Source organism: Grampus griseus (genome assembly GCF_964374135.1).
Source record: "Grampus griseus genome assembly, chromosome: 7".
Classification (NCBI taxonomy): Eukaryota; Metazoa; Chordata; class Mammalia; order Artiodactyla; family Delphinidae; genus Grampus; species Grampus griseus.
In genome coordinates this window covers 106,470,548-106,496,440 of record NC_139001.1, presented here as the reverse complement: position 1 = coordinate 106,496,440, position 25,893 = coordinate 106,470,548, and the positions used below count along the sequence as shown (strand labels likewise).

The window sequence follows — 25,893 nt, the reverse complement described above, 5'->3', positions numbered from 1 at the left end:
CTTTCCTTCCTTCTTCCTTTCCTCCCTTCGTCGTTCCTTCCTTCCTTCCTTCCTCCCTTCCTTCCTTCCTCCCTCCCTTCCTTTCATCCTTCCATCCATCTACAAAAAGGTGTTGATATCTACCTGACTTGCTTACAGTGACAAATGATGTATACAGGAGATACAGAGTTAAAAGGCACACTTCCCTCTCTGAAAGTTTTAATGTGGAGACTCAATAAGTGAACTGATAAAAAGCATGCTGCTGGTATTAACAGCAGTTAATGCAGGGAGCCATGGAAATGCAGGGTAGGGAGCTGTGGAGGCCGCTTTACAAAGCGGGCCTGATATTTGGCCAGAACAAGGAGCATCGCTACCCAGCCGGGAGAAGCACATGCCAAGGTTGGGGGTACAGGGGAACACCTAAAGGGATTCCACGCAGCAGAGTGCCATGACCACGTGGGGCTGGCTTATCCCACCCAGGACCAGTGTGCTAGTGTGAGCTAGGTTACAGCCTGTGTTTACTTTTAAGAAATGGGAGCCACTGGTCAATTAATAAGTCAGGGATTACTGACTCAGATTAACATTTTAAGAAGGTTATTTGGACAGCTGTATGGGAATTTGATGAGAAGGCAAGGCTGCCAGAAAAACTGGCGTCATCTAGATGGGGGATGAGGGGCTTAGGTAAAGAGAGCACAGGAGGATGGATTTTCAGCCAGTGAGAAGGTGTTGGCGTGTGGTGACCTGGCATGCCATTTGGATATTGGAGGTGGACATGGTAAAGGAAAGACTCACCTAGGGATGACTTTTAGTATGTTTGCTCAAGCAGGTAGGTGAAAAGTGGTACCAGTCAGAACAAAGAACACCAGTGTCCGTCTCTCTCCCCCACTTCTACACACACACACACACACAACTTTTACTTATAAAATAAAACATGTCCAAAGGCTAATGATTGGTTGAAGGAAACAGTGTGCCTTATAAACTATTAATTCTAGGTAATAAGTCAAATAGATTTAATATCAGAGATTTCATTTTAAATTTGATGTGCACCTCCAACATTTTTTCTTAAAAACTAAAAAGGCATTTAACAATGATTCCGTAATAATAAGTCCAAAACATTAAAGGTTGGAAACTGTAAAGCCACTGAAAGTCACAAAATGAAAAAGTAAAGGAATCACATCTTTTCCCCCTAATTATTTGTTCTTATGTGTTGTGTTGGGTGGGTTTTAGTGATATGTTGATTTCTTTAGTAGAGCCAATAAAGACAAGGATTAAATTAAGTATTTTAATATTTTTCTACACTATTATTCCTACTTCATAAGAGAAATTTAATTTTGAATAGGTCAAACAGACTGTAAATTTTACTTGACTTTTTGGATAACGTAGTGAATCTTTCTTCTATCCTTGTTTGCATTTACTAAAACATTAACAGAAGTTTTGATTTTCTTTTTTCTTTTCTTCTTACATTTTAGAATGAGTATAAGTATCTTTGATAATGGGAAAAACAAATAAACTTCATTAAAAACATAATCCTTAACCTGCATAGCTGGTTCATTGAAAACTATACGAGTGATGTGTAAATTGTTGAATATCTCCTGCATTACAAGCATCTTTTTAACTAAAAAAATTGGTAGACATTACCTTATTTCACTGATCCTCTCCATTAATCATTCTATGCTAACACTCAGAAATCTTGTATGCACACAAATTGAGTGAAAGTTAGTCTGTTTAAACAATTGGATAAACAGGAAATTCTGCTCTTCATTCAATAGGATGTTTTAAATTGTATCTAGAGTAGGTGTTACCTTGAAGAAAAAGGTTACTCCTAGGAAAGGTTCCATTTTACCTAGAAATGTTCAGTATTAGAAATTGCAATACAAACTTCATTCTCAAAAGATTATCAAACTCTTCATCCTGTAATACACATTTCAAGTTTTATCTCAGTGGCAATTATGGTTCAACTACTAGTTTTAACTAGTTTCCAATTTATTAAGGCAAGATAAAAATTCCTATAGGCAATTGTGGAGAACAAAGACAATAAAAATATCTGGAAGCTATCTTTTAGGCCAGAAACACATTAGGGGGGAAAATACCTCTTATTATTAATTAAATAAAAACGTGTTTTCATGTGGTTTGAGATATAATTAAAATGAAACAATGTAAATACTACTCAAGTCCCTAAAGCATATGGCAATTTTTATAGGAAGCTTGAAATGATTGCAAAATATTTCTAACTTGCTCTTCTCCCCCACCCGCATCCCCAACATACTGTGGATAAGCATGTCAAATTGTTCACCCTTGGAACTAACACTTTTCCTGACTAAGGGCATTATATTGCATTGTTTTCACCCAAAATCTTCTTTGATTAAATCTTGCTTGGTCTTAACAGTTTAAACACTTTAACTTTCACAATCTGTGGATATCATATGGCCTAGCAAAAGGGAACAGAAACTTTCTTTTTTAAGATTGTATTTCAACAGAAAGTCACGTTGGAAAGGGCTTGATTTATTGTTGATGAGATAGGGGACCACTCACATGGAGGTCACCAATGCCTACCTCCACCCGACCTTCAGAATTAACCTTCCCACCTTAGTTGTTCAGGTTATCGATGTTGGTATTCACTTGTACTTTTAAGGTTCTCTTCTACTAAGTGAGGTAAGCATTTTACATAGGTTGTTTCCATTATTCCTGAACACAGCCTTACAAAAAACTTCACCTCAAAGAAGCTACAAGACATACCTAAGGACACAAAGTATTAGGGTTACAACCAAGCTCTGACTCCAAAGCTAATGCTCTTACCACTACTCCTACTGGAAAAATTGATACTCCCACTTACCCTCATTTCTTATGTCCTGGCCACCTGCTTTCCACCATACATATGTGTGAGCTTATATAGCTTAATCAGAATACCAAGAAAAGGATTTGATGCATTGGGAAGCTGAGAGTTTTGGAAAGGAACATGGGGCAACCCTAAGAGGGAAGGACACAATGTAGAAGGTGAAGGCAAATTTCACCTTTGCAGGTTATCCAGGAGCATAAAGACCCTTGTTTAGCCGAATTCAGGGCTGATGTATGTTCTCCTAAGCACTCAAGTGAAGTCTTCCAAAGAAAATAAAAACTAACAGGACACCATGCGACTGCAGTGGACTTGACCCTCAGATCAGAGCAAATCCTTATGTATCAAAAAAGCAATGAAATTCATCTTTCTTGTATTGTTAAAGTTGTTAAAAATTTTCTAAAGTTTATTCAATAAAACATTCTCTAGATTTAGGAGTCATGGTTCAAGTCTGACTCCTAAGCTGTATCCATCTTCTGTGACTTTGTTATCTTAAAAAATGCTATCTTAATACAATTATGGTATGTGGTTTTGATGATACCTAATTATATATTTTTAGTTAATATTACAAAATTAGAAAGTAAATTGTAATAATTATTTTACTAGGCCTGGACCTCCTTGAAAATCAGAACTGGTAAATTCAACTTTTAACCTCCAGTGCATAGCTCAGTGCCTGGCTTAATGTACTCGTTCAGTGAATTCTTATTATAAGAATGACACAATTTACATAAAATGTGGAACAACTTATCCCATTGACACTTTGTCTGAAATGCCTGTGTTCCCTTCCTCTTTGTAATGAAATCTCCAGCTAACTCAAGGTGGATCCAGGAAGGCTTTCTGGACTCCTTTATCCTACTCTGGTCTCTCCATTCTCAAAGTATAACACATGGATACCAACTTCCTGATATTTAACTTGTAATTGTTTCATGAAGGTTTATAACATTTTAATGATGAATGTCAGGAACTTGGGGTTCGATTGATGAGTGTTCTAATCTTGGGTTTACAGCTATGCATCTACGTGACCTATGTAGCCCGGGGCAACCTACTGGACATCACTGACCATCAGTTTCTCCATCTGTAAAATGGGTTTGGATATAGTTTGTAGGATTGCCATGTGATACAAATGAAATATATACGTAAAATGTCTAGCACAGTGCCTAAGTGAGGGCTCTCAAAAAATGGCAACATTAAAAAACATCTTTCATAGTATTTAGTCCAGGTCCAGAAACACAATAAATGTTTTATAAATACATATGAGTTGGCTTATCAAAATGCTTGAATTTCAAAAAGCTAAAGTAAATGTTCATTGGACTCTCTGGAGAATGTTCAGACTGTTCACTGATATCCCAGGCTATCTCAATGAGTTGGTTATGCAGTCAAATGCTTTGCCTCTGAACCCATACTTGCCCCCCGCCAAGGACAGTGTGCTCCACACGTGGTTATGCTATGCCGAGATTCTCGCTTTCCTATGACTGTCATATTACACAAACATTATGCCTCAGTTCAAAGGTGCTGGACTCTTGTAAGGATGAATGACCCGCATGTGCTATTGATGTTTTATTTAGTTCTCAACACAATTCCCCAGTCACGTAATGCCTCTGCTCTTTCATTCTCCCACCTGCATGTATGGGTTTGAGCTGTTGTAATTCTACTGAGGGCAAACTGCCACAGGTGATCTGAATGACATGTGTAGCATGGAAAGAGGAATCTTTATGAACCCCCTTATGGACTGAGAGAAGAAATCTCTCTCCCATTAGTAGCTCTAGAAATCTCACTGTTCTACCCGAAGAAAGTAGTCAAACACCTAGTTCAACTGCAGCATTGAAATGATCTTTCCAAGTCAGCCTCCATAGGAGTAACTAGGTAATATGAATCAGAATTTCGGCAAAGAGCATCACTTGTGAAGAACCACAGCACACTGTGTATACCTCCAAAGGCCATGGTATAGGTCATGCAGCTGTCCATGGTACTGAACCTCTCTACTCAGCCTGAATTTCTGAATTGTAAAGTCACAGATTAGATAAGGAACTGGAGAACTCTCACTAAAGGAAACACTGCTGCAGTGTCCACGTCAGCTGGGCAGAGAGAAACTTCCTCCCCTTCCTCCATCATTGGCCATTGTCCCAGCACCATTTTGCAGCCCATTAACTTGGATTTTAGGATTCTTCCTTCCCCACTCCTCCTCTTGCTCTCTCTCTTTCTTCCTTTTTATTTCTTGATTCATTTCTTTAAAAAGAGAGCTTGATCATGGGTGGTATGAACTCTTTCCTCTTTGAAGGCTGTGTGGCAACATGGGAAGAACATGAATTTTATATCGTATGTAAAAATTTTATATAAATAGCTAAGGAAAACACTTGGAAAACATACAAAAATGTTAATAGAAGGATGACTGAGTTGTAGGATTTTGAGTGATTTTTCCCTTCTTTATAGAGTGGTTTTTTTCCTTCCAGTTTTCTAAAACTGACATATATTTTATAATCTGAAAGTAAGTTTAAAACCTGGTAAATATAACTGGATTTTAATTGTGGCTATGCTAATTTATAGCTGTGTAATTTGAACAGGTGATATATCCTCCTTCAGACTAACATTCCACATGGGTAAATTGGAACTAATGTTTATGTACCTAATAGGGCTTCTCTGAGGATTGGATAACATACTGGCACATTGTGGGCATTCTGCAAATATCATAGCGGGGAGAGTAGCTCAGGCTTGAGGGTCAGCAAGCCAAATGAGAATAATATGTATTTGTGTCAGGCTCTGATATATGAGATGAAAACCACTTTTTCCAATGTACTCAATTTGCCTCAAGTACCTACTTCAGGCTGGTGCTCTCCTAGTTTCCAGAGCTACAGTTATGAACAAAGTGTTATCTTTCCCTTGTGGAACGTATGTTACAGATTTTCTCTCATGGGCAAATCAAAACGATTATCATTCCCCCTTTCCCCTTAACTTAGTGCTTCCAGAAATCTGCTGGCTTTAACAGAGTTACGCAGAGCTAAAGTACTAATATACGTCAGCATCTCTCTAGAGAAGGAACATAGAAATCTGTGCTATTTAACAAGTATCCTAGGTGACTGCTTAAAAGAGATAAGTACAGGAAACAGTCATGGTAAACGGATGGAAATGAGTAAAATCCATAAGCAGATGAAAAGATGAAGAAATTCCAAACTCTGCAGAAAACAGACTAAAGGAGATTTTCCATTATCGCCACCACAGTTAGAAATATGGGGCAGATGGGATCTGGAAAGAGAGAATCATTCTGCTTTCTTTATATCGCAGCATGGAGCGGGTCTTCTTTACCTTAAAATACCCATTTCTTTCCAGGAGGGCCTGCATAGCACAGGGTGTGGGACATTCAGCTATTGTTGGTTGAATGATGAGTAATATTAAGAGATTCACCGTGTTTATATACTGACAAAGAAAATTCATTTTGAATACTTTTAGCTTTCATGTTCATGCCCTGGAAGATAGTTAGTAACAACCCCAGGTTAGAAATAAGTAAACTGAGGCTTGGGAGTTATGAATTTTCCCCATAATAAATAGCTAGCACCTGTCTGCAATTAAAATAAAATCTGTCACATGAGCACACCTCTTCCTTTCCATCCTGCTTTACTGTGTGTGAAGCTGCTGTACCTCATTGGGTTATGGATGTTGGAGCAGAGCTTTGGAGTGGTAACGGCACATTGGAATTGGGAATCCAAATGGCAGTCACTGACAGAATCAGTGTTACCTGCTTTACTAATGACAAGTCATAATAACTTTATCCACAACCCACAATGCTCTGTGAACCATAGAGTAACTGTAACTGTGTGTGTGTGTGTTCGGGGAGTTACGCCATCCATTGTCCTTTCACAAAAATTGAAGGCCAGTTAACAGACTGATGTATTTCTGCTGAATATTTATATGCCCACCCTTCATAGAATTCACTGATACATTTCTTCTTTAGGTAAGTGAGCAAAACCGATTATGTTACTAGCAAAACCTCTTATTGCTCTCCTCTGAGTGAGACTCTCCTTCTAAAGATGCTTTTGCTAACTATTTAATTTAGTGCATTAGTTATCAATTTGATGAGTTAAAACTTGGGATCCAGAGGTTCTCCCTGCTACCCATGCCAATACTCACCATGGAGGCTAAGGAGATGCTCAGAAATGCCTCAAAATAAGGATCTACATTGTTTGGCTTTGGGGATGAGTTCACAATAATCTTCATTTTTATGCTAATTACTAAAATAATTTATTACTAAATAATAATTACTAAAAGATAAAACTTATCTGTGATTTTTCCAGTCTTTCATCCAGCTTGAGCTTACAAACTGAATTCTGCTATGACTTTCCATCTTTACTACTTGATAGGGAATACTTGGTGATGGGTGATAATTCTCTTCCACAAATATACTCTCCACCCCTTCCCCGAAAACTAACATTTTCAATGGCAGGAAGGGATTCATTCTTATAAAAAATGGTCACTTCCTTTTTTGTCAGCCTAACTCTTGGTCCTGGTTTCTTTTCCTCCAATAGAGCTTTTTGGTTTGCCTTTTCATCTTTGGAAACTCTGCTCCCTGCCTTTTGCACTTGGCCCATACTTCCTTCCAAAGCACCTTTCACATAAAGGAGGGTGACCCTCTCTCTTTCTTCCCCTGGGATAGGAAGTTGATTACAAAGAAATGCAGACCTGCCAGTAGTGAGGCAGGCATGATGGATGCAGAAGCCTGAGTCCTAAATACAGAGAAGGCAGCAGGGCATCTCTAATAAATTAGCTGGCATTTGGCAAGTCTAGGGCTCACACTGGCACAGCCTGGACACTTAAAGAAAACAGTATTTCCCTTAATAAGACACGGGAATGTCCAGAAACTTAGATGCCATACATATGACCCCCTTATTCCCCCACAAAAAACCAAAAACAAACAAAAAACAAACAAACAAAAACAAAAAACAAGCCAGGAAAGATATTAAAATGTTTTTCCTCCATTTTCCCCTGGAACTTAACTTTCATAAATGTAACAATTACAATAGACTATGAGCAAAAGCCTCATTATAATACATGTGCGTGTGTGTGTGTGTGTGTGTGTGTGTGTGTGCACACGTGTGCATGTAAACTTGCCCAAGCTAAAGTTCGTTACGAAAAAAAGAGAAATATGGGGCTTCCCTGGTGGTGCAGTGGTTGGGAGTCCGCCTGCCGATGCAGGGGACATGGGTTCGTGCCCCGGTCCAGGAGGATCCCACATGCCGCAGAGCAGCTGGGCCCGTGAGCCATGGCTGTTAAGCCTGCGTGTCCAGAGCCTGTGCTCCGCAACGGGAGAGGCCACAACAGTGAGAGGCCCAAATACCGCAAAAAAAAAAAAAAAAAAAAAGAGAGAAATATGTAGAGAAAGAAAGAAAGAAGGAAGGAAGGAAGGAAAGAAAGAAGGAAAGAAAAAGGAAGAAAGAAAAAGAAAGAATGAACAATTAGCTTGTAGCTCTCCCTCCCTACCAAAATTACCTTGTTTAAAGAATGCTGTTTATGGCTTAAACATGGTATTTTTCTTCTCCAACCTGCATAAGGAAAATATGTCACTTAGACTGTGATCCAGGAACTTCTAACTGATACACTAGGAGGATAAGGAACTGTGACCTGCTACAAAAGGATTTCCCCATAGTCTGACCTACCCAAGTTGAGGGACCTACCCAAGTTGAGGTGCAGGGCGAGCCTCCCCTTCTGGAGCTCCAGGGTGATGTGGTCTCCACGTTGTCCTTCTCCGTGGAACAGGACCCCATCTCCTTGCATGCTCTTGAACTTCAGGGAGATCACATCTTTGAGAGTACTCATCAGCTTCTGATTGAACCTGTACAGAAGGGAGCTTCGACCATCAAAGTCAGCGATGTCTGATTCTAGGCACAAAGAGAGAGGGGGAGAAAAATCAGTGCACATCCTCCGAATTGCTTTTCCTTCTTTCCCATCTTAGTTGTTGTCCAATTAATAGAAATGTTCCTGATATCTATAAGGTACCGACTCACTGGGAAACATATAGTCTAGACCCAATCTAATTAGATTCAAGGGAAATATTCATTTACAAGCAGCCATCACACAGTCAGAGTGAACTGATCATTAGCTTAGAAGTAAAAGCCCTCATTAGTGCTGTCAGCTTTTGCTTGAAGGGACAGGGTGTGAATACCACAAGTACCTTTGTCAGGCTCTATTGTGTCAAATGCCTGGTTGTAATAATCTCTCATGATTTATCCTCCTTAATAATTTGCTTCTGATAGTTGGAGTCACTTTATTCCATTATCTCAGGCTCAAGGTTGGAGATGAAATATATAGCTTATTATTTCAGCTCTGAACAGTACTGTCTTCCTAGATCTGCACTGAGAAGGATTCTGAGGTTTCCTTTTGGTTCAATGGAAAAGAATATGCAGTAAAAGAAGACTTACTATTTGAACAGAGAGGGCAAGTATCTTGCATCCTTCTCATGCTTGCCTTATCTTGTGCTGATGGTATCTACCATTTTAGTTTTCATATACAAAAATGTTCATTCATTATTGTGAAAGCAAAAAGAGAAGACCCGGTAATCATAATTTAGATAAGCTTATGTAGTAGATGTGTATAAACATATCTGAAAATTGTACGCCGAAAAGCTAATAAGGATTTTCTTTTTCTTTTTGAATGATGCATAATTGACCTACAATGTTATATTAGTTTCAACTGTACAGCATAATTATTAGATATTTGTATATATTTTAAGATGACCGCCGCAAAAAAGTGTAGTTAGTGTTTGTCACCATACATAGTTATAGAATTTTTTTTCTTGTGATGAAAACGTTTAAGATCTAGTCTCTTAGCAACTTTCAAATATGAGGAGTCTCGCCTCACCAAAGAATATCTACAGATGACAAATAATTATCTGAAAAGATGCTCCACGTCACATGTCACCAGGGAAATGCAAATTAAAATAATGAGATGCTGTTAACTGCACACCAATTAGAATGGTCTAACTCTGGAACACTGACACCACCAAGTGCTGGTGAGGATTTGGAGCAACAGGAACTCTGTTTCATTGCTGGTGGGAATGTAAGATGGTACAGCCAATGGAAGACAGTTTGGTGGTGTCTTACAAAACTAAATGTACCAGCAACCATAGTATCCAGCAACCTAGCTCCTTGGTATTTACTCAAAGGAGCTGAAAACTTATGTCCACACAAAAACCTGCACACAGATGTTTATAGCAGCTTCATTCATAATTGCCAAATACTAGATGTTCTTCAGCAGGTGAATGGATAACTAAACGATGGTACACTGAGACACTGGAATATTATACAACACTAAAAAGAAATGAACTATCAAGCCATGAAAAAAAGAAAAAAAAATGTAGGTTCATATTACTTAGTGAAAACAGCCAATCTGAAAAGTCTACTGTATGAGTCCAACTATATGACATTCTAGAAAAAGCAGAACTATGGGACAGTAAAAAGATCAGTGGAGGCCAGGGGTTAATGGGAGGGAAAAATAAATCAGCACAGCACAGAGGATTTCTAGGGCACTGAAAATAATCTATGATACTATAATGATGGATACATGTTATTATACATTTGTCTAAACTCACAGAATGTACAACTGCAATAGTGAACCATAATGTAAACTATGGACTTTGGGTGATTACAAATTGTCAACCTAGGTTCATCAATTGAAATAAATGTACCACTCTGATGGGGGTTGCTGATAATGAGGGAGGGGAACTTGCATTTTTGGGAGCTGGGGGTATATGGGAAATCTCTGTACCTTCCTTTTTATTATGCTGTGAATCCAAACTGCTCTAAAAAATAGCCTTTAAAATAAATTAATAGTGACTCTATGTAGGAGGTGTTATTATAGGTTATTTTTACATTACTTTTCCTAGTTTTTCATCATAAAAACTTTTACAAAAAACTTTTATTACTTTATAATAGAAAAACATTAAGGCTATTTAATTATACTTAAAACAGATTCATTATATACCATCTTATGTGGGTGAGATGGTGGCGAATGGGTGTGTGGGGGGGTGAAATTATTCTTATTTGAAATCAAGTACTTGGGATAACTCAATTTTTTATTATTCACCAAGCAATTAAAATCCTCACCTTGAACATACACAGTGATAAATTAAGGGTTTTTTTTTTGACTAAGCATATAGAAGCGTCCTTTGGAAAGCTGAAATTTTGTAATGAAAATAAAATCATACTTTTCCTATAATTAATTTTAAAATACCATTTCACAATTTATTCCTCTGGAATAAAGTGGTTCTAACCAAAAGCTTGCTGATGACTCCCGAGACCCTAAAATTAAATAGCCCAGGTACAGAGGGATTTTCACAAATTCCCAGCTCTCTCAGACTCTCCCCATATCACCCCATCAATGTTCCTGCCTCTGTCCTCTGAACCAGACTTTACGAAAACCAAATGGAGGCTACAGACAGCAAGCTGGCATCAATCATAGAATAATAAGGATCATAATGTAGTTAAGGCCATGGATGTTAAGCTGTGATGGTCATAACTTGTTAACTCTGTTGCTTTGGCATCTCTACATCCCTACGCCTGATTTACTCATCTATAAAGTGGGGTAATTACACCCTTCAGAGAAGACTGCTGTGAGCATTAAATGTGCTTATCCATATAAAGTGACAATTTGTACAAAGGGATGCCATCATGTCTGTCACGTTATTTGTGTTAAACCAATAACAGATAGTAGGAGTATTAGTAGTGTTTAGGATACATGGAGGACTTTGCATTCCTCCCCAGTGCTGGCATCCCACTTTCTCACCCCAAATAATGCTATTTCACTTTTTGATTCAATGGTTTATTGCCCATGGAATGCAAGCTGGCTCCAAGTTTCCTGTTCTGCCATATTTCAGGTTCTCAAACTCTACTTGAAATTCTTTGGGAGCAGAGTCTGCATTTGTATCTTCATGGTCTCTTCCGATGTCTCCTCTGTGGCTCCGCACACAGACTCTGGGTTAGGAACTGGGTCCTTAGGAGCTTTAGGACTGAGTGAGGGAACATGGCATATACAATTGGCGGACCATGACACTAATATGTTGTGAGCTAAAATAGAAGGGAGCACCCAGTGCTATGGGAACAGTTTAAATCTCAAACACTGTATATGACTATGGAAGTGAGGTGAGTTCTGACATAAATAAGCATGGAATCTTGAGTTACTGCTGACAAGAGATGCCCTGATCTGGTTGTCTCAGTCTGCAGCACCCAGATGCTCCACTCCAAGACACTATCTCCTCTCTTTCCAATCCATCCCAGCATTCATGATCTTTATTTCAATCCCTCTGATGTCTAGCTAATGCATGGACTTAATCAATGCCATAAGCAGTGATGACACAGGTTACCTCTAAGGAAACACAGCTCCATGTTGCCATGAGATCTTAAAGAAACTGAGCCGATCAATAGGACGGGAAAAAAAATATTGTTGAAGTCTCACAGACCCGGGTTTCAACTCTGGTTTTGCTATTTACTAGCTGGGGGACTTGAGGCAACTTTCTTGACTTCTCTGAGTTTCAGTGTCCTATCTGTATAATAGAGCTGAGAGAAACCTACCCTAAAAGCCATTATGAGAATTACATAAATCATACCTGGAAATGAATAGTCACTCAATAACATTCCATTCCCTCATTCCATCATTAATCCAAAGGCATTACTGCAGTGGTAAAGATTTGAAGAATGATGTAAAGATGGTATCAAGAACATGGTATAAAGGAAACCTGTTTGAGACTGGGGTTCAGTATCCCTCACAACACATGGAGCAGGCATTTCTCCAAGCCTTCATCACTTTCCATATTCTTAAAATAGCCCCACAACTGCCCTCCCATATTCAACTTTTGCAGCCTCCCTCTGACCCATTCTTTCATGTTCACATCACCTTTGCTAAAGCCCTTCAGGAAACTCAATGCACTAAGAATTAAATTCAATTGGTCTCTGTCCTCCTTTCACACCTCATCCTCTACTTTTCTCCCCAACGCTCATCCCACCCCAAGCATACTGTATTTTAAGTGTGTATCTATGTGTCTGTCATAGTCATATACATAAGTGTGTATGGGGGGTGGTTAGGACATGTACAGAGCACACACCATGAGCCCTGTAATTCTCTAAATGTTTTTTGTGTGTGAATTTATTTAATCCTATCAATCATTTATCATAATAGGGAAGAACAAATCTGACTCCCTATTAGATCTGTTTCTTTTACCTTTGCATTCTATTGCTTTTGCTTTAAAAATGTTGCCTATAGGCTGAAATACACAGGATAGCCCATATTCAAGACTCTGACCTTCAACGGTATAACACTTTCTCATTCATATAAAGATAAAAAGTTGCAGAATAGAGAACAGCACTTGTTTTGTTGGAGGTTTACAGGAACATCATGACCTGACCTATGCAGAGAGCTGCAAGAACAAAGGATTCAAACACCAAGAAGTTTTCAACAACCAACCACACCCCTCCCACACCTGGGCTTTAAAAATGCTTTGCTGAAACCCTGAGGAGAGTTTGGAAGTTGGGGGCACAAGCCACCCATTCTCCTTGCATGGCCCTGCAATAAACTTTTCTCTGCTCCAAACTCTGATATTTCAGTTTGTTTGGCCTCACTGTGTGTTGAGCACATGAACTTACATTCTTACGTTCAGTAACACTATGAGGAATGCGCTGTTTTTATTATTGCTGTTTTACAAATAAGGACACTATGGCAAAAGGAGTACACAGTTTGCAAATGACTGAGCTGGGAATCCAACCCATCGCATAAGACTTAGCCGTGTTTTGAGTGTGCTGAGCACCTTCCCAAGTGCCACTCCTCTCTGGTTGATCCTCTAACACCCAGCTCATCAGTCTAGTGCTGGGCCCTTTCCCTAACAGCTTCCTCCCATGAGTTAGTCTCCCACTAGGCACCCTGCCACTCCCTCAATAATTCACCTCCCGACCAGATTTTGATACTTGGTCGTTTCCAGCTCTCCAGCAGGACAGTGCATCCCTTGAGAAGAGGGTTTCAATGTGTATTAATCTCCTCATTAATTCAGAGCAGAGCACTTTCTGTGAAATGACTTAGTGACCTAGTGCAGTACCTATGTCTGAGGGCGATGCTACCAATGGTCCCATGACTTCCTCTCCTATTACCCCCACCACCACCCTACAAGAGCCAGGTTGCCTATCCACACTCAAAGAGTTCATTTCTCTGGAGGCATACACTCAGCCACTGGGGACACAATTCCTGAGTTATTCACAGATGCTCAGGAGAGCAGAGATGAGAGGCTCTCTTTAGAGAGCTCAGAAGGGTGGCAGCTTTCCTCCTAACACCACTGAAGGCCAATGAGAGAAACACTTTGCCAATCTAAGAGAACTCAGACAAATACCCTGGACCTTTGCAATATTAATTAAGTCACACGCAAAATTCATCAGCCATTTCACAGATGGAGAAACAGTGTAAAAAATGTGTTTAACAAGGATTAAAGTTTTCCCCCACTGAATACTTAGTAATTCCCCCAGACACAGGAGCTATTTGAAGTATTCAGATTCCAAACTTGGCTACAACAGATTTTAAATGATAGCAATAAGGGACCACATTTTTATAGTGTTGCTTTTAAGAAAAACAATTCTATCATATGCTGGGTTTTCCTCATTAGATATTATCATAACCCCTTTGTCTTGATCCTTTCCTTGGGTACTTAATTTGAAGCATGGGGTCTGGTTATGGAGATCCACATCTTCAGTAATGTTTTACATGCATCTTGAAACAAGATTGTCTTTAACAATATGAAAAAGAAAGAGGAAAAAAAATGAAGAAAGTGTTGCAAGGTGCATAAAGTTTAAAGAACGATCCTATTGGCAAATGAAGAAGTGTGTGATCATCTCAGAATATAGTTTTAAGGGCACCAAGAAAATAACTAACAAAACTAAATATATCCTCTGCATTCTCTATCACAGCTTTTCTAAACCACTCGTACAGATTTCTTCCTTTGGATTAAGCATTCTCTGGGGAAAAAGAAACTAATTAACATATTTTTGCCTAATTTAAAGTTCTTCTTAACAGCCTTGGAGGTCCATATTGTTCCCCATTTGTAAAAAGGAGAAGTCGAAGCTCAGGAAGATTATGTACCTTGCCCAAAGGCATACACACAATAATGAGTTTTTTGACACTGAAGCCCTAAATGTTTCCTCATTAGAAAATGGGGGGGGTGGTTGGTGTGACGATTACATGAGATGAGCACCTTGTGGACAGGGAGACTGCATGCCTCTGTCCAGGGAGAATCAAGCATGACTGGGGAGTGTGTATATGAGTGTGTGTATAAGGAAGAAAATTCCCATTTAAGGAAAGATAATGTTGAATGGAAGCTTTCTTTTCCTTACAAGTTGATATTAATTTCCTTGTGGCTCCTGCTCTTTGCACTTGCTCTTATACTCACAGACCAAGTTCAATCAGAGCAGTAGCTCTCAACTTTAGGGTAGACATGCAATGCCCTCCCTGCCCTCATGACCTCCACTAAGCCCTATCCTGGTCGATTTCCACCCAGATATTCTCGTATTTGAGCCTTTATGGAGCCCCCTCCACATGGCATGGTCGGTGGTCAGCACAGGTGGACAGCAGTGAACTCAGTAGAGGTCCCTGGTCTCAAGGGCTAAGCTGGAGACAGCACCACACAATTACACAGTCCTGGGGAAAGATGAGCACTGGATGCTGGAGAAGCCCAAAGGAGGATGCCTAACCTCTCTAGGAGGATATAATGCATCGCCTAAGTCCTGAGGGATGCGCAGAGGTTAGGCAGGTAAGGTGTGCAAAAAGGGCGTTGCCAGCAGAGAGAAGTAGCCTCCCGTTCCTGAAGATGAGATTTCAGATCCACAAGGAGTCTGACTTGTTGGACCAGTGATTCTAGAAGTGTGCTCTCTGCACCCTTGTTATCCCCAGGGAGCTGGTTAGAAGTACAGGATTTAGGACGTCACCACAGACCTAGAAATCAGAAACTCTGGGCTTGGAACCCAGTCGTCTGCATGTGGTCAAGCCCTCTAGGTGATTCTGATACTCAATGAGGTTTGAGAACCTCTCTGGTAAAAGAAAGCCAGGTCAGTGGGGAGTCAGGAGGCTGGGGAGAGACTCAGGGGTTTGTAATGGAGGATCCTATTAACAATAAAATAAGGAGTTTTAACGGTACACTGAGATGAATGGAGAAATAACTGTCAAAGTATTTAAAGTAGGGAAAGTGCATGGCCAGTTTGGGTTTTGAGAAAATAACTCTGGATTTTAGAAAGTTCTTCCATATTATTTATTTGGTCAGTGCACATTCCAATCCTGGCTACCCAAACCTCTCCCTCTCAGTGGAGTTACCTGATTTTGTTGTCTCCTGCCAAGGTGACAAAGCCCTAATGTGGCCTTTTGGGTGTTCACTTTTTCCTGCCCTTAATACATGGTGACCACGCATCAGAGTTTCTTTTTTTTTTTCTCCCAAACATATAATGCCAGCCAGAACACAGCTGTTAGATATTTGCTTCCTGGAGTGGACCATTTCTCCCTCTTTCTCAAAATCGATTTTTAGAATCTCATTATAATGAACTCAATTTGTGGTTTGATAAGATAGTCACACATTGGCCAACTGCACTAGAATATTGAGGTTAGGTAGATCGTAAACCCAAGGAGTCTTCAGGATAAGGGCAGGTCCTCCAGCTCACAAACCTCTCCCTTTAGATCAAGATAAATCCAGCACACACTCCCTCCATCCCAGCAGTACTGAGAAATGTCAGTACTTGGCTGACTTCCCACTGGGCCCATAATTGCTGACCCAGCTGTCATAGCTTCTCGTCTGAGAAAGACAGAGTTCTGGAGGCATATTCTGGCATATCTGATGGATGTTGGTAGCTTGTCAACAAACTAGCTAAAAAAAGGGCTCCACTGAATAAAAGACTCCAAGCTTGAATCCCCAAGTGAGCTGAAAAAGGCTATCGTGTGTGTTTGTGACACGAAGTCTGTTTTCTCACGAGAAGGAAAGCTGGAGCTCTAAGTTGACAAGAGAAACATCCATTCATCTTGAGAAAATCAGTGCCGCTCACTCTGGGGCTGTTTGCAGTAAACATGATTTTCAATACAATTACAGGGCAAAGCTTATCTCATGATACGTTATAAAAGAAAAGTGATTATTATTCAGACCATACATTGCACTGAACACTTGAGGGCTTTGGTTAGCAATCCACAGACCACAGAGGTTTCCACAGTCAACTCAAATTTACAGAGATTCTCCACCAACTCTGTGACTTTTCCAGGCCTTATCAGAGGCCCATGATAACCTCAGATGAACTGTGAAAACAATGTAAGTTTCCAAAACTAACCATGACAACTCCTAAGAATAGCTTTTCTTACAGAATTTCTGATGTGTCTGTGCATGAGAGCAGTTTGGAAAAACAGAATAGGTCTTAAGAAGACAACATAAAGAACAGTCGTAGTACAAAAAACAAAATCTAAACTCTAAATTTTAACCCTAACTTTAATCCTAACTTTTTGCTCTGACAGTCACATTTGCTTTCTTAAAACGTCTAGGTTTTTCGGCAATCTTATACTTGTAGACACCTCTTGTAATAGGGAAGAATACATCTGACTCCATATTGGATCTGTTTCTTTTACTTTAAACTTTGTATTCTATGGCTTTTGCTACAAATGAATCACTAAAGAGATGCTACCTATAGCTTAAAGTATACATGATGGCCCATGTCCAGGAACTCTGCCTCCTGTGTCTGAGCTTAAGCTAAAATACATGTATTTAAGCTCACAGGAAACATCCTGACCAGGACCACTTGTGAATGGCTGCAGGAAGGAAGAAATTAACCCATCCCCTCTGGAGTCTGGCTGGAACTAGGAAATATGTGCAACAACTTACTGCCTTTTTGCTTTACCTCCCCACCTCCCCCTCTTAAAGAAACTAGCATTCAAACCTGGGCAAGATGGTTCTGTGGAACGCTAGTCGACCATTTTCTTGGTCTGTTGTCTTATGGAATAAAGTTGCTGTTCCTTGTCCCAGCAGCTCACCTCTCTATTTATTGGCCTGTCGTGCAGTGACCAGTACGAGCTTGGACTCAGTAACACTCTGAGCACACCTAAAATGTGCAGTTCCACCGAGCTCTTCACTGACTACAAGACCAAGCCAAATGAATGTATTTATTTTAGGGAATTCCCTAAAATAAATCTTTTAGCAGATAATTCTTTTAGTAGTAGAAATCTTTCCATTTGTTTATTCTCAAGTGCCTTGGCAGTTATTGGGTATATTCTATACTCTTTTTGGTCACTGTGCTGAACTGTGAGATGCAAAACCATTGCGACATGGGCTGTCCCACTCAGGGACTCAGACACGATAACACTGACAAGGCAAATGAATCACTCTGCTGGTATAGGATGTAATAAATGGAAGTGTAATTATACCTACAACTTATTACCCAAAGAGGGGGCTTGGGAGAGTGAAAAGGGGAGCAGATAACAAAACTGAGATGACAAGCGTGGACTAGAATAATATGCAGCAGGCTGGGATGTAGGGTCACCCCAAGGGGCGACAGGTTAACAGAAGGTTTCAGCAGAGGGGTGGTAATGTTTCATAAATCCTGTTCACAAGTTCACAGAAGGAATGATCAAGGCAAAGGCTGCTACTGAGCAGCTCACCCTTGTGAAAAGAGCATAATTCAATTATGAACTGCTCCCTTGCTTCACAGGAGTCTCAGTGATCTTCAGCCACAACATACTATAATAGGGAAGAACAAATCTGACTCCATATTAGGTCTATTTCTTTTCTTTTAACCTTTGTATTCTATTGCTTTCGCTTCAAGTTAATGTAGAATGTTGTCTACAGCCTGAAATATACAGGATAGCCCATTCTCAAGGCTCTGACCTTTAAGGGTGTAAAACTTTTCCATTCATATAGAGATAAAAGTTACAGGAGCATTGTGACTTGAGCTGCGTGGACAGCTGCAAGAACAAAGGATTCTGCACCACGAAGTTTGCACCAACCAATCACACCCCTCCCTCACCTTGCCTTTAAAGATGTTTTGCTGAAACCCTTTGGGCAGTTCGGGGGTTTTGAGGGGCATGAGCCACTTGTTCTCCTTGCATCGCCCTGCAATAAACTTTTCTCTGCTCCAAACTCTGACGTTTCAGTATTATTTGGACCCACTGTGCATTGAGCACACCAACTTGGGTTCAGTAACAACACAATTGCTCCCTGAAAGTGTTCCCATAATGAGACACTTAAATAAGTGTCAAAATGGGAGGAGAGCTACCATCGCCCCTCTGCCCCCGACTATTTGTTATTTTGTCTAAAATAAAAGATTGATCATGTTTTTACATTTAGGGGAAATTGAATGCTCTTTGTTAATGATTCTATCTGGGCAAAATCTACAGAACTTAGTGCCAGGAGGCCAGGGGGGAGAATCACAGTAAATCACCCCAGTGACAATTTCAACAGGGAGTAAACATAAAACAAACTGTATGAGGCAAACCCTTGGCATTTGTGTGGGAACCCACTGCTGCATTAAGTGGTTGATCTAAGTATTAGGTCATTTTTCTTTATGTTTTCCTTTAAAATGATCACTGTTAGCATATGGGTCATGGAACTCAGAGGCATATAGCTGGTCAAATCACACCCTGGGCAGCAGGACATTAATTCATCAGGAAACTTGTTATCTGTGGGTTTTCCCTTCATTTGTTAGCCTTACAAAAGACTTGGTTTCTTCAACTTCCACTACGACCATTTACTTGTCTGCTTTTCGAAGTTACTAAAAATCCTTGAGTTCCAAAAAAGTAGAGGTTGTGTTACTTATTTCTCTGTCTCCAAAGCTGAGCAGAGGGGGGAGGGGGGTTACTGAGTAATGTTTATTGTCTGTTGAAGGGATTTTAAGACTGAATCAATCAGTGAAGCTGTTTAAGGTAGATCAGAAAAGTTGACTTAAGGTAGCATACTGCAGTGCTTTTATTTAACATGTTTTTATTACATATATATGTGTATTTGTCTCTTCACAGAAGAGATTGTTCAGTGATTCCTAGATGAACTAAGAGAAAGAAGAGTAGGCAGATCTCATTCTTTTTAATTAACTTATTTTTAAGAAATTTTCTGGGCCATCATTTCCTTATCTATAGAATGAAAGAGTTGCAATGAATGATAAAATGCTCTGATTTCCAAAGTGGGATTCAGGGCTTCCACAGGGGCCTCCAAGCCCCCAGGTCTGACTGCTGTCACCCCATACCTCCTCTTTCCCAGGGTTTGCATGCTCTAAACTCAGCCTTGAGGTTCCCTGTGATACGGCCACATGGGTCTTGGCATGCCAAGGATGAAATATACGACTCTGTGGTCTCTACCATGTGTGATAAATGGCCCCAAATGATGAGACCAACAACAAAGAGGGCAGCTGAAGCTAGAATGACAAAGAGATTTACATGGGGAAAGAGAATATGACTTCAACTCTGAGCCTGATGAATTTTGCATGACACAACTTGGCAATAATTAACCAAACAGGAGCAAGTCTGTTTTGTGCGAAAAGAAGGTAACTGGAGATAGGAAATGATGGCTGTAATTTTTAATGAGGGAAGCCTGACAGACCATTATACCTTATCAGAATTTCTATAATGCTTTTAAAATTGATTAGTGTTCCTTGTTTAAAAGAAATTCAAAAGAAGACCCCGGACAGAAGTCCACATAGCCTGAAGTCTCCAGATGGCTTGATGAAGGTGTTGGAACTTTTAGAAACCTGGTATGTAAAAATGTTTACCCCCTTCCTTTGAGGTACAGGTGGCTGTGTGGTCCTGAATAAGGAGGGAAAGGTAAAATAGGGAGAAGTTTGGTAACCAGCTTAATTATCAGATGAAGGTAATGATGAACACAGCTAACACTCTGTGAATGCTTCTCACATGCCAAGCACTATTTTAAGTAATCTGCATATATGAAATGATCACTACTATTACCATTCCCTTCATCAAAAAAGAAACTGTGTCCACAGAGGACCCAAGATTGTCCGAGATTATACAATCGGTGGGTGATAAAGCTAAGTTTATATCTCTGGTGGTTTAAGTGTAGAACCCATCTGTTTAATATTACCACAGCATACTGCTGTGGTAATACACGTAAACGTGTTTACGTGACACTGAAAATCCTTAAGATTAGCAATCACAGACATGAAAATGACAGTGTTGCCTAAGATGAACTGACTCTCAGAGTTCGAAGAGGATTTTGCAACAAGAGTTTTAAATTTAGGCTCCATATAACACTTACCTAGGAACAGAAAAAAAAAGTGCTTATGCTGGGGCCCTTACAGTGATTATGATTTAGATGGAGTACGGTCAGAGTACATATTTACAAATATATATCCCCAGGTGATTCTTATGTAGAGTTAGGTTTCAGAACACAAGTAAAAAATCAAGGAGTATTAGCCCAGGAACTCCTGGACTGGGCAACAGCTAAACTTTGTCCCTTGACATCTTAACTACATATGCTCAGGAACTGTAGTTTGCTCACTTTGGTCTTGTGAATAAAAAATATTATGAGTATTAGAAAATTGAATATAATACTTTCCCTCTAATAAAATTTCCCCATGTCATAGGACTAAATACTTCCAGACATATAGTGGAAAGCCCAAGGAGATAGGAACAGTACAGACTGTGCCACTTTGGGGAAGTTGTTCATTCAACATTTTAATTGATTTAATTGAAATGGGCCTTGTTCTGTGCTGAGAACTGGGTATCTAAGTAGGTATGGTCCTTAACCTTGTGGAGCTCATAAACCGGTAGGTGAGACGGGTAATTCACAATGAAATGCACATGTAAACAGCTATTAGAAATCTATTTATCAGTCCATCTAATGTCTTTCTCCTTGTCTTTTTCTACATAGAGCTAGAGATAGATATTCTATAGATAGATGATAGACAGATAGATAGATAGTGATTGCTATACACTGAATGTTTGTATTCACCCAAAATTCATAAATAACATGTTGAAACCTAATCCCCAATGAGATGGTATTTGGAGGAGGGACCATTGGGAGATCCCTGAGGAACCCTCAGGGGTGGAACCCTCATGAATGAGTTAGTGGCCTTATCAAAGAGGCCCCGGAGAGCTCCCTTGCCCCTTCTACCAGGTTAGGACTTAGTGAGAAATGACCATCTATGAACCAAGAAGTGAGCCCTCACCAGACACATCAGTTGCTGTGCCTTGATCTTGGATTTTCCAACCTCCAGAACTGTGAGAAATAGATTTATCTTGTTTATAAGCCACTCATTCTATGGTGTTCTGTTAGAACAGCTCAAACAGATGCTTTGAAAGAAAAGAATGGTATGTCTTAAGATAGAAAAATAAGAGTAACCTTATTTAAATTGGGACTCAATGGGCATCTGTCTGAGAAGATGATTATAAAGCTGAGGCTTATTAAGAGATGAGCTGAAGAAGTCAGAGGGAGGGAGAAGCATTCCAGCTAGAAGGTCCTGAGATAGGTGAGAACATGACATCGCAGAGGGCAGGACAGAGGCCAGTAGTGTCTGAGCCCAGAGAAGACAGGATATTGCTGGACAGTAAGGCCAGTGAAGTGGGCAGAGGCCACGTCCTCCAGTCCTGTTCTTTTTTCACAGAACTTTGTTCCTAAGTGCAGGCAGAAGGCATCAAAATGTTTCCAGCAGGAAGTGGTTCAGCTCTGTATTTCATGATGATCCTGCAGGCTGTCTCAGAGATAATGGACTAAAAGAAAAGAGGAGTGAAAGCAGGTTGCTATGTTAAAAATTCAGATGATAGATGATGTAATTGAACTAAGCTAGTGACTGTGATGATGAAAAGAAATGGAAGTATTTGGGATGATTTTTGGATGTAATACCGATAGAACTTGCTGTTGAATTTACTGTGGGAAGTAAGGGAAAGGAACGATTTCAAGAAAGATTCTCAGGTCTGGTTTGGGCAACTGGTGTATTTATTGAGATGAGAAAGACCACAAGAAGATGCTGAGTGTAGTCGGAGTTGATTAAGAGTTCCCTCTGGGATGTGTTCAATTTGAGCTGTTTATGACATGACCAAATTGAGACATCAATCAGGCAAATGAATACATATTTTTAGAGCTCAGAAGAAATATTTGGCTCAGGATGCAAATTGCCTCATTTATCTAAAGTCACTTCACCTTTATAAAATTCAGTTTTCCTTTCTATGTACCTAGGAGTAGTAATTCTTATCTACAAAGGTTCTTGTGAGCTTTGGCATGTGTGTTGCACCACACTGTGCATCGTAACTGACAGTGGGGGAGGGGGTGTTGATGGTGATGCTGGTGGCATTTCTAATGGCAATTGCTAATTTAATGATGAATAACTGACACCAATAGGGAAGATACTGGCTCTCTCTCCCAGGAAGAGTAGACATGAATTACAACTAAGAATGATTCTCCTCATTTTCCCATCTCTTCTTCTATCACAGTCTCTATAAAAGATGATTTACTTAAGACAATTCTACATTGACATCTCCATTTCATGTGTGCATCTTTATATCACCAACTCAACAATGTAGCAGGACCTATGTCCTTTATTTGCTTGGTTCACCAGCATGAATGTGTTTGACCAAAGACTAATCAATCTGAAAATTGATCAGAGAGAGAAAACACTCATGGAAAACTTAAAAACCAGATGCCCCCGTTGACAATAGAGGTGACACAGGTGGAAAAATGGTAATGTAGGAGGTATTCGCTAATTCTTAGGAGAATATAACGTAGCAAGCTAGGCTGTCAGATATCCATCCATACATGGGAGACATGGCATAGCCAGAATGAACTTGACAGACCGCAAGAGGGCATAACTTGTTCAGAATAACTATCTATAAAGATGCGACAATTATCTTCTTGGTTTACCACGGAATTATTGACATTTACTCCATGGAGTTAGTAGTAATCATAATAGGGGAAGACCTCATGTGTTTGGGTCTTTGTAGAATGCAGAGGCAGGTCACATCAATCCTACTCTTGAGCAGAGAGAGAGAATCTGAAAATGGCAGGAAATTGAGACCCCGAAGATTATGACAACAGAAGTGAAAGCAACAGCAAACAGAGATCTGAATCTGAGACGAGACGGCCCTTGCCTGGTAGAGAATATGATTAATGTTTCCCCAAAAGACCACTTCTACCGGCAATACAAGAATGTCCTCTATGGATCTACACCTACATTAATACTAGCTGTCACTTACTAAGCACAGACTCTTTGCTAGATACTCTGCTCAAGGCTTGATACATCAAAACTCAAAAATGACATAGTCGTCTTTAAAATAACTACCACTCTCATTTATAGATGAGAAACAGAGGCTCAGAGAAGTCAAGAGTGTTTGCAGGAAGGTTCATCTTTTTAAGAGCAGACCATTTGTTCAAGTGTTCATATCTGAACACACAAAAGAAATCTGTTTCTCTGAACATCATTGTGACCATGGCAAAAAGATGGTCCTGGGGATGTGGAAGCAAAAGGAACCTTGGTAAAGTGGAACAGTCACCTTGACATTTATAAAAGGGAATAAAGGCAATCAAAGAAAAAATATTTAAAAAACATAAATACTTAGGGAAAATGGAGACATGCTTTTACTTCTAGAGATTTTAAAACGGAATATACCAGAATGGGTTTAGGAGGCTCCAAACACCTTCAATTTAGGAATTACAACCATGATATTCTCAATTATTCAATGAGAAAAAAATGTGAGGTAGTAAAGAAACCATGTATAAGGAAGATTCTCATAAGCTCAAAATTTTCATTTCCTATAAAATATATAGAAAAGAGGACCCATTAAAAAGAGTATAAAACTGATGAATTGGGAGATTGGGATTGACATATGTACACTAATATGTATAAAATGGATAACTAATAAGAACCTGTTGTATAAAAAAATAAATAAAATATTTTTTTTAAAAAGAGTATATAACTTTTTTTAAAAAATTACAATAAAAACTTTCGGAAATGAGTAAGGATGGTTAGGCTTTTGAGCCAAAACATTAAATATCCGGGGAGCATATAACAGTTGTCAGACACTGATCTAGGTCTCAGGTAGCAGAATTAGGACATGATTCCATCATGCTCTATAAAGAGACTAGTTATTAGGCAAGGAAGCACCAGGTCATTTTAATTTGACAAGATAGGACCTAGAATTGAAGCTCATAAAATGAGGTCACATGATAGGGCCTGGGAGTCAGAAACCAGGTTACATTTGATCTGGGTGGTGAATGGCCATCAGGAGTCATCCCAGTGAAGGGGAATCAGGATATTTCAGAAAAAAGCAGCAGCTTAATCCAGCGAACCCACTTTTAGGTGTATATCCAGAGAAAACTATAATTCAAAAAGATACATGTACCCTAATGCTCATAGCAGCACTATTTACAATAGCCAGGACATGGGAGTCAAATAGGAAGAGACAGATGCCAAAAAATAAGTACACAATTAACTTATGAAATGCAACATAAAGAATGTTCCAAAGGAAAAATACAGGACTTAAAGTAAGTCCGGAAAAAGGTCTTATTTTCCTTAAAGCCCCAGAGCTTTGTATGATTCATAGTATATCTCAAGTGCTAAATGAATGTTGTTAACTAAATAAATAAATGATTGAATTAATGATTTTATCTCAAGTGCTAAATGAATGTTGTTAACTAAATAAATAAATGATTGAATTAATGATTTCCAAAATGGTAGAACTTTGTCTTCAGAAATTATCAAACTATTAAATTTCTACCAGTCTTTAGCAACACACTCAAATGGAATTTTGAGAAAAAGATTTATGAGGCAAAAGAAAAAAATCAGTTCCCTAGAAAGTACAGTGGGTGTATTAATGGTAAGTAATTCCAGAATAATAACATGGTGGCCTATACTGAGACAGTGAGACTGACCTGATATATGTATCCATCCATTCCACAGATATTTATTGAATGCCTATTTGTGTCTAATGCGTGCTGGCACTTAACAGGCAAGGTGCTTGCCCTCACGGCACTTACATTCTAGTGCAGGGACTCAGAAAGACAAACAATCAACAAGTCAGCCAGAACAAACAAACCAGATTCTGGTTTGTGGCAGGCACCAGGAAGAAAATAAAAGTGAGTCATATAACTGTGGGTTAATGGTTGGTGC

At 39.5% G+C, this 25,893-nt stretch overlaps 1 protein-coding gene across 2 annotated transcripts in view; it reads right to left on the bottom strand.

Annotated features, from left to right (window-relative positions):
* CNTNAP5 (contactin associated protein family member 5) overlaps positions 1-25,893 on the bottom strand; it is a gene marked incomplete at both ends in the record, with an annotated part of 875,906 nt that overhangs the window by 443,083 nt on the left and 406,930 nt on the right. For both annotated transcript variants that reach the window (XM_082658898.1, XM_082658899.1), the window contains one exon: positions 8,476-8,679. In XM_082658898.1, the coding sequence (XP_082515024.1) occupies positions 8,476-8,679 (204 nt within the window). The remainder of the gene's footprint in view (positions 1-8,475; positions 8,680-25,893) is intronic.